Source organism: Engraulis encrasicolus, chromosome 24 (genome assembly GCF_034702125.1).
Source record: "Engraulis encrasicolus isolate BLACKSEA-1 chromosome 24, IST_EnEncr_1.0, whole genome shotgun sequence".
In the NCBI taxonomy this organism is placed as follows: Eukaryota; Metazoa; Chordata; class Actinopteri; order Clupeiformes; family Engraulidae; genus Engraulis; species Engraulis encrasicolus.
Window position 1 is genome coordinate 39,350,142 of NC_085880.1, and position 10,000 is coordinate 39,360,141.

The 10,000-nt window shown below is 45.7% G+C and overlaps 1 protein-coding gene across 1 annotated transcript in view; it reads right to left on the reverse strand.

Annotated features, from left to right (window-relative positions):
- ltbp1 (latent transforming growth factor beta binding protein 1) overlaps positions 1–10,000 on the reverse strand; it is a 294,226-nt gene that overhangs the window by 41,852 nt on the left and 242,374 nt on the right. Inside the window, exon 27 of the mRNA XM_063191291.1 lies at positions 992–1,132. Within this exon, the coding sequence (XP_063047361.1) occupies positions 992–1,132 (141 nt within the window). The remainder of the gene's footprint in view (positions 1–991; positions 1,133–10,000) is intronic.

The following is a 10,000-nucleotide window of genomic DNA, read 5'->3' on the forward strand; positions in this document are numbered from 1 at the left end:
AACAAAGGTGTTTGCTTGTACGTAATGAAGCCCTCATAGGCAAGGGCTTGTACACATGCAAGTGGGTAAGATTACTTTTCCAAAACCATGTGCTGTGTTGTTTGTGTGCAGTGCGCTGTGAGCGATTGCTTGTGTGTGAGCGTGCACTTATCTGTGGTTGAGCATATGGGAATGCTTAAGGCACACTGGAGAGTAAGTGTAGATGTGTGCATGCATACATGCATATGTGTGTGTGTGTGTGCGTGCGTGTGTATATACCTGTGTGTGTGTGCGTGCTTGCATGCATATGCGTGTGCGTGCCTCACCAGGTGTTTGTACATACGTTAGTGCATGTGTGTGTGTGTATGTGTGAGTGCGTGCGTGCGTGCATGCATGTGTGTGTGTGTGTTTGTGTCTCAGTGCGTGAGTGTGTGCTTTTGTAAAGTCTCACCTGGTGTGTGTACGTACTTAAGTGCCAGTGTGTGTGTCTGTGTGTAAGTGCCTGAGTGTGTGTGTGTGTGTGTGTGTGTGTGTGTGTGTGTGTGTGTGTGTGTGTGTGTGTGTGTGTGTGTGTGTGTGTGTGTGTGTGTGTGTGTGTGTGTGTGTGTGTGTGTGTGTGTGTGTGTGTTTCTGTGCGTGATTGTGTGTGTGTGTGTGTAAAGCCTCAACCTGTTGCGTGTACATACGTAAGTGTCTGTGTGTGCGTGCTTGCATGCATATGCGTGCGTGCATGCCTGAATGTGCGGTTGAGTGTGTGTGTGTGTATGTAAAGTGTCACCTGGTGTGTGTACCTCCGTGCCTGTGTGTCTGTGCGCGAGTGTGTGTGTGCATGGGAAGCCTCACCTGGGGGAACGGTGTGTGTGTGTGTGTGTGTGTGTGTGTGTGTGTGTGTGTGTGTGTGTGTGTGTGTGTGTGTGTGTGTGTGTGTGTGTGTGTGTGTGTGTGTGTGTGTGTGTGTGTGTGTATGCGTGTGTGTGTGCTTGAGTGTGTGTGTTTGTATGTAAAGCCTCACCTGGGGGAACGGTGTCACATTTGCCGGTCATCTGGTTGTACTCCTGGCTGTCGTCAGCACACATGCAGAGGAAAGTGCCCTCCACGTTCTCACAGCGGGCGTCGCCACACACACCAGCCAGCAGGTCGCACTCATTCACATCTACAGCAAACAGGAGAGGAGATGGGAGGGAAGAGACACGAAGGGTCAAAATATGTCACATTAACCATTTAACACATTCAATTAGGGCCGGGATGATTAATCGACTAATCGTGACTAATCGACTATAAAAATTAGTCGACAAGAATTTTCATAGTCGACTCATCGTTGAATTTAATTCAATGCTTTTTTTTACTTACCTTATTTATGTTTTATTACTTTATTGAAACCAAAAATTGTCCAGCACGTATGAATTGGACGTTGTATCTCGGAGTAAATAAGCTACAATCATGATTTAAAACTCAATGTGAGCTCAGGGACCTAATTTTAACGGTCTCCTTCTTTTTTTCCCAATTTCCTTGAAGATTAAAGTGCTAGAGTACTTGAAAAAAATAATCGTTTGACTAATCAACTATTCGAAAAAAAATAGTTGATAGATTAATCGGGAAAAAAATAATTGTTTAGGACAGCCCTACATTCAATGATTAACCATCATTATTGTAAGAGCCAATTGTTTAATTTATTGTTTTCACACAAGAGCTCCTGAAAATATTTATGTTTAGATAAAGAAGAATTAGATTAAGATTTTATATTTACATTGGACAAACTTTCTGTTGCAAACGTGATACTAATTGCACCTTGTTAGTGTGGTGTCCTAATTACTTCCTGTAGGTGGCGGCGAGACTGCTACTTATGATGGTGTGGTGACGCGGCCCAGACGCTGTAGGGGTGCAAGGCGCCACAGTCATGGACCGTGTCCATGACCGAGAACGAGCCTGTGCGCGCGACTGTGCCAGCCTGAACGCGGCCTGTTGCCTGAAGCTCAAACCCAATTCCATTGACTGAACTGAAAGCCTTGCTTTATTTGTTATTTTCAAAGTTTACATTCTTAAGTTTATGTTACCCCTTTTTGTTTAATAAATCATCCAAGAAACTCATCAAGGAGAAACAATAATGCATCCTCGTCCTTTCACGCGTCAAGTCTCCTGCATTCTTACAGTCAAGGAAGTGAACAAAATGGGAAAGGTTTAAAGATAAAAGGAAACAAATGAAAACAAAGGAATCATGGAAAACTTAACCTGTTTTAATCACTACAATCATCATAATCAATATCATAGTCATAATCATCATAATCATCATCATTATCATCTTCGTCATCATCATCGTCATCATCATCACCACCAGCACCACCATCCACCACCGTCATCACCACCACCACCATCACCAACATCATCAGTGGCGGCAGCAACAACCAGTGTTGCCAGATGTGTCTGACCAAATCCCGCCCAAAAAGTTCTCAAAAACCGCCAAAATGTGCTAAATTCCACCCAAATTCAACAAATTATATTGACTTCTATGGGCCCAAAACGGCATTAAAAAAACGCCAAATAGCCAATTTTCCCCGTTTTTGCCCGCCGACGCTCATCCCAAGTAGCCCAATTGGGCGGGCACCCGCCCAATCTGGCAACACTGGCAACAGCACCCAACAGCTCCATACTTCACTGAGGCCAAACTAGCAAGCGGCCCGCATTAACAGAACCACACACACACACTCACACACACACACACACACACACACACACACACACACACACACACACACACACACACACACACACACACACACACACACACACACACACACACACACACACACACACACACACACACACACACTCTTCAAAGGCATTCCAGCGCAAAGATTTATGGGTGATTCACACCAACAAACGGTTGCGGTCATGAAAAATGTTTAAGTGTACGGGTTTGGAGAGATGGAATATTAAAAACTGACTAAAGGAGGGAGGGAGGGAGGGGAGGGAGTTGGGGTTGGGGTTGGGGTTGGAGAGTTTGGAAATTCCCCCTGTTGAGTTGCCGGTGCCATTTGTGACTCACAGGCGGGAAAAGCTGGGTGTGTGGGCAAGCAGCGGTTGTCTACAGTATGATTCAGGGGCACTGACCTGCGCTGATTTCTCTTTGGAGAAAAGAGGAGAGAGGAGAGGAGAAGAGAGGAGAGAGGAGAAGAAAGAGGAGAGGAGGACATGAGAGGAGAGGAGAGAAGAGAGGAGACGAGGGAAGACGAGAGGAGGACATGAGAAGAGAGGAGAGGAGAGGATAGGAAAGGAGAGAGAGAGAGATCCTGTAAGCATGTGAAACCTACAGAGAATCTGCGTCCAAAACAATAGCATCACTAAAAATGAAAGAAAGAAAGAAAGAAAGAAAGAAAGAAAGAAAGAAAGAAAGAAAGAAAGAAAGAAAGAAAGAATGAAAGAAAGACAGAAAGAAAGAAAGAAAGAAAGAAAGAAAGAAAGAAAGAAAGAAAGAAAGAAAGAAAGAAAGAAAGAAAGAGAGAAAGAGAGAAATAAAGAAAGGAAGAAAGAAAGAAAGACAGAAAGAAAAAATAAACACCCTTATCCTCCAGTCCAGCGCTGCAGCTTTCCCCTGTGAGACGGGGCCAGCTGCTCAATGAGCTAGAAAGTGTTAAAGAGAGACTTGGATGAGGCGCGGGAGGGTGTTCGACGGCGAGGGGACACTAAAAGAGAGACTTGGATGAGGCGCGGGAGGGTGTTCGACAGCGAGGGGAGCACTAAAAGAGAGACTTGGATGAGGCACGGGAGGGTGTTCGACAGCGAGGGAGCACTAAAAGCAGGAAATGTCCAATCCGTAAAATGCAACGCAAAACTCAGATACTGCCCTCATAAGGCCAGGGCAGTGTTTCTCAAACTTTTTCATTACATTACATTACACTTAGCTGACGCTTTCATTTATTCAAAGCGACTTACAACTATTATTTTTTAAGAGTATTGGTTACAGGCCCTGGAGCAATGTGGGGTTAGGTGCCTTGCTCAAGGGCACCTCAATCATGGATGGAAATGTAGGGAGAGGTCAGGGGGGATTCTAACCAGCAACCCCTAGATTGAGACCAACTCTCTAACCACTAGGCCACGGCTTTTCAGACCGAGGACCATTTGTCCCTCCACAAACATATTCAGGGACCACATGTCAACTGAACTGACAGTTGACGGGTGCTAATTTGACACTACTAATTACGATGCAGATAATTTATTTACTTTTTATTCAGATTGCAAGCCTGTCATATTGTGGTGAAAATAAGAGTCCTGCTATCTTTAGCTTTGTAATAATGTAACAAATATTGCTGCAGATAGCTTGTCTTTAAACGTAGAAATCCCCACTGTGGCCCAACTGAGCTCTGTCGCGGACCACCAGTGGTCCCCGGACCACACTTTGAGAATCCCTGGGCTAGAGGTATTACAAATACATATATATTATAAAGCCACTGACAGCCTTTGGCAGATCCGGCACTATTTCAGGATGACTTTCAAGTGAAGTCGTTTTTTTTTCTCTTTGGGATTTCTAACGGTCGTCCGTGAGCACATAAGTGCACTAGCATGTGGCAGACCATAATGGGTGCGAATGTCTAAAATCCTTAAAGCAGAGACGAGAGATGTCGAGCGGAACAGAGGTGGACCGATCCTGGCCTTCAATGAACTGCACTGTTTTTTTGAGAGCCCTCTGTGTGTCGTGTGTGTGTGTGTGTGTGTGAGTGTGTGTGTGTGTGTGTGTATGAGTGTGAGTGTGTGTGTGTGTGTGTGTGCCCGTGCGTGTGCGTGTGGGTGAGAGAGAGACAGAGAGAGAGAATATACTGTAAGGGTGCCGTTATGCTTGCTGCGAGCTGTAAATTATGCGCGTCACCGCGAGCAACCGACACATGCTTGCTTCAAAAGCAGTTGACCAAGACGCAAAATACTGGCGGTATCATCCAGGGGACAGAGAGCACGCAGAATTGGGATGCGGAAATTGGGAACACGGAAAACATGGCAAGGAAAACAACAAAACAAAAGAGGGGCTCCTTGGGCAAGGAAACAATACTGCTACTACTCCTATATGTGCATGCTTCTTTTTTAAAGTGCAACAAGGAAGTATGATCACAAATGTTTGACATTTCTGACAAACTCAATGAGACGCTCTTAAAAGTTGCTGACATTGTCGTTTTCATATCAAGCACACGCGTGGAACTGCGCAGTCTTTCTTACGATCGCCCCCAGCGAGTTTGAAGATATTGCACCTGACGCACGCATTTGGCTGCCGTGTCCAACGCGCGCGAAATTGACATTAAATACGCATATTAAAGGGACACTGTGCAGGAAATGGTCAAAAAAGGTACTGCAACTATGCTGCTCATTGAAACTGGGCTGCCTATTGCCAAATTTGATCTTTACATGAAAGTTTACTAAGTAATAAACAAATAATTTCTAGTATGGTCCAAGTAGAGTCCAAGTGTGATTTTTCCAGTCATAATGAATAGTTAGAATTTGATTGTGGTGGTAAGTAGGCTATTCATGAAAAATGTAACATTAGTGAATGGGCAGCATGAATTCTGGAAATAAACAACTAAAAATCTCACACAGTGTCCCTTTAACGCGTTCATGAACGAATCGTGCACGCGCTCGCGTATCTTGCAGCAAGCATACCGGCACCTTTAGTGTGAATGCACGTGTCTTCTATGAACTGCAATAGTTTGAGCTGCACACTACCTAACTGTTCTTCAAGGCAGGCCACGAGCAATTCTTCTTTTACGGCACAATAAACCTTATCGTCGTTAATTTGGGTCTATAACCGAAACAGAAACAGAGTTTAATGGAAGCCTGGCAGGCGGATCGTAGCGTTGCTAATTTAGGGCTACAGATGGCAGGCTTATTTCCTGCCCCGCAATGGACGGCTGGCGCGTATATCACTGACACTGACATGGCGGCTCAAACGCGGCAGTAAACAACTCAGGTGAACTGAAGTACAGCAGCGACGGACCCCGTGGAGAGGCGGATAAAAATATCTTCACCCCGCGCACGCACACACACAAACATACGCACATACGCACACACACACACACACACACACACACACACACACACACACACACACACACACACACACACACACACACACACACACACACACACACACACACACACAGTCTGAGTCAGGCTGCACCCTTCAACCCCTCATTATGCACGCATGCATGGACGCACACACACACACCAACAAACACAAACACTGTCGCTACAACTTCCAACCTCTATCTCTCTCACACAGGCGACCTCACAGACATCCAGAGAGACACACATGTGGTCACATATTGCATGTCTCTTGTTTGCACTTCTGATCAGATGCTAAATTGCATCTCATTTCTCTGCATTCCTGAATGTGCAATGCCAGTAAAGTTGCAGTTAATTAATCTAATCTAATCCTAATGGGACTCTACAGTTGCATTGAGGAGCCTTCATTGAGCTTTCGAATTACTGTGATGTCACTTGCAACTCAACACACAAGTCTTTATTTATTTATTGTATATTATATAAGTTATTTACTCATTTACTTAGTAACTTACTTACTTAATACGTACTTTCTTACATACTTATAATACCTACTAGGGCTGCACGGTATATCAAAAATATCGCGATATCACGGCTTGCGATACACGTATTGCAAAGTTTTGCACATATCGCAAAAACTTTTAAATTTTTAATAACAGCAAATTTGGTGAAAAGGTTAAAAAAAATGTATTAAAAACGTTGGCATTTTAAGTTGATGCTGTATATTAGCCATGTTTTTTCCTCATAAAAAATAATGTTGGAAATAACACATTGCTCTCAGTTGTTTTATACATGATAAAATGTAGAAAGGCAAGTAGAGAGGGGAAAATATATGTATATATTAAATATCGCGAGTAATATCGATATTGCGGTTTACAGTCATGATATCGTGTATCGCATATTTCTCTAATATCGTGCAGCCCTAATATCTACCTATTGATTTCACCAAGGCTTCTCACATTTTCATGCGGTAACTTGTTGGATTACAGCAAAGCAGAACAGAGCTATTAACACAGACCACCATGACGCTGTGAGGGCTGTGTGTGTGTGTGCGTGCGTGTGTGTGTGTGTGTGTGTGTGTGTGTGTGTGTGTGTGTGTGTGTGTGTGTGTGTGTGCGTGTGTTTGTGTGTGTGTATGTGTGTGTGTGTGTGTGTGCGTGCGCTGTGAGGGCTTGGGGAGTGTGTGTGTGTGTGCGTGTGTGGGCGCGTGCACGCGTGTGTGTGTGTGTGTTTGTGCGTGCGTGCGTGCGCTGTGAGGGCTTGGGTAGAAGCGTTTAGTGGATTGCATGTGAGTAAATAATACGGTGCGTGGGGACACGCGGATGATAACCTCTCATTTCTCAATAGCGCGAGGGCCAGCATCACTAATGGGACATACACCAGACTTCCACACACTCACAGCGTGTGTGTGTGTGTGTGTGTGTGTGTGTGTGTGTGTGTGTGTGTGTGTGTGTGTGTGTGTGTGTGTGTGTGTGTGTGTGTGTGTGTGTGTGTGTGCGTGTGCGTGTGCATGTGTGTGTGTGTGTGCGTGTGCGTGTGTGTGTGCGCGCGTGCGCTGTGAGGGCTTGGGGAGCGTGTGTGTGTGTGTATGTGTGTGAGTGTGTGTGTGTGTGTGTGTGTGTGTGTGTGTGTGTGTGTGTGTGTGTGTGTGTGTGTGTGTGTGTGTGTTTGTGTGTGTGTTTCTATGCGCACGTGTGTCTGTTTGTGGTACAGTACAGTGTACTGTACTGTGACATGCACTGTATGTGTGAGCGCGCATGTGTGAGTGTGTGTGTGTGTATGTGTGTGCAGACAGCTCATCCCATCTATGCAGTTATCTGAGGAGCATGTTAGTGTGTGTGTGTGTGTGTGTGTGTGTGTGTGTGTGTGTGTGTGTGTGTGCGTGTGTGTGTGTGTGTGTGTGTGTGTGTGTGTGTGTGTGCGTGTGTGTGTGTGTGTGTGTGTGTGTCGGCTGGCAAGACAACACACACAACTGGCTGCGGAGAGCTCAGGCGGGGCAAGTTGTGTGTGTGTGTGTGTGTGTGTGTGTGTGTGTGTGTGTGTGTGTGTGTGTGTGTGTGTGTGTGTGTAGGTGTGTGTGTGTGTGTGTGTGTGTGTGTGTGTGTGTGTGTGTGTGTGTGTGTGTGTGTGTGTGTGTGTGTGTGTGTGTGTGTGTGTATGTGTGTGTACGCACATGTGGTTATGTGCGTAATGAGTCTGTATGTGCATTACTTGCATAAAACTATGTCTGGGTATGTAATAGAGTTCGTGTGAGGTTGGCTCTACGTCAATGATTCTCAAAGTGTGGTCCGGGGACCACTAGTGGTCCGTGACAGAGCTCAGGTGCTCTGCAAGGGGATTTCTATTTTACCAAGACAATGTAGCTATATTTGTAACATTATTACAAAGCTAAACATAACATTTTCACTTCAATAAGACAGGCTTGTGAATGTGGATAAAAAATAACTGATCTGCATCGAAATTAGCAGTATCAAATTAGCACCCATCAACTATCATTTCAGTTGACAGGTGGTCCCTGAACATATTTAGGGGGACAAAGTGGTCCTCGGTCTGACAAAGTTTGAGAAACACTGCTCTACGTGGAAATCAGAACACGTGTGCATGACTAAGCTGAAGAGTATGCCTGACTGTACCTGTAAAGAGAATGACTGATTGCGAGTTAATGCCAAATTGTAGTGCACCAAATGAGCTCAAATGAATGGGTGTGTCACCATTCCTCTCTATCGCTATTTAGTATGCATTCTGTCTCTCTCCCTCTGTGTGCTTGTGTGTGTGTGTGTGTGTGTGTGTGTGTGTGTGTGTGTGTGTGTGTGTGTGTGTGTGTGTGTGTGTGTGTGTGTGTGTGTGTGTGTGTGTGTGTGTGTGTGTCTGTGTGTGTGTGTCTGTGTGTGTGTGTGTGTGTGTGTGTGTGTGTGTGTGTGTGTGTGTGTGTGTGTGTGTTTGTGCGTGTGCGTGTGCGTGCGTGCGTGTGCACAAAAGTTCAGAACAAAAGTCGAACTTCAAGAACTGTTCAATCAGCTTACATTGAAAGCTTACATAGGCCTCTCTCTCTCTCTCTCTCTCTCTCTCTCTACCCCCTTTTCTCTCTCTCTCTCTCTCTCCACCGTTTCTCTCTCTTTCTCTTCCTCCCTCTCCCTCCCTCCCTCCCTCTCCCTCCCCGCCCCTCTCCCTCTCTCTCCCTCTCTCTCTCTCTCTCTCTCTCTCTCTCTCCCTCTCTCTCTCTCTCTCTCTCTCTCTCTCTCTCTGACAGGTCTTCCTGCAGGGGGAAATTGTTAAAGATGGGAGCTGCATGGTCTCCAGTTAAACACTCCACCAAGACAAACGAGCCGAGCTCCGATTCTCTCTCTCTCACTCCACCAAGACAAACGAGCCGAGCTCCGATTCACATTCTCGCCCGTGTCCAGAAACATGAACTCGCTGGCCTATTATTTGACTGAGCCTCCGTGTGCATGTGTGTGTGTGTGTGTGTGTGTGTGTGTGTGTGTGTGTGTGTGTGTGTGTGTGTGTGTGTGTGTGTGTGTGTGTGTGTGTGTGTGTGTGTGTGTGTACAGCATGACTGAGCCTGGCTACACCCGACCAAGGCCAAGCCAATCCAGCACACACACACATACACACACACACACACACGCACACACACACACACACACACACACACACACACACACACACACACACACACACACACACACACACACACACACATACACACACACAAACACACACACACACACACACACACACAAACACACACACACACACACACAGGCCAGGCCAGGCCAGCACGGCACGCCAGCAGGATTACAGAGCTGCCTGTTGCTGCTCCAAACCACGCCACTCATTCCTGTCTTGCCTGCTTGCATTCCCTCTTTCTTTCTTTCTAGCTACTATCTCTCTCTATCTCTCTCTCTCTCCCTCCCTCTCTCTCTTTCTCCTTCTCTCTCTCTCTGTCACTCATACATTCCTCTTTCTATCTAGCTACTAT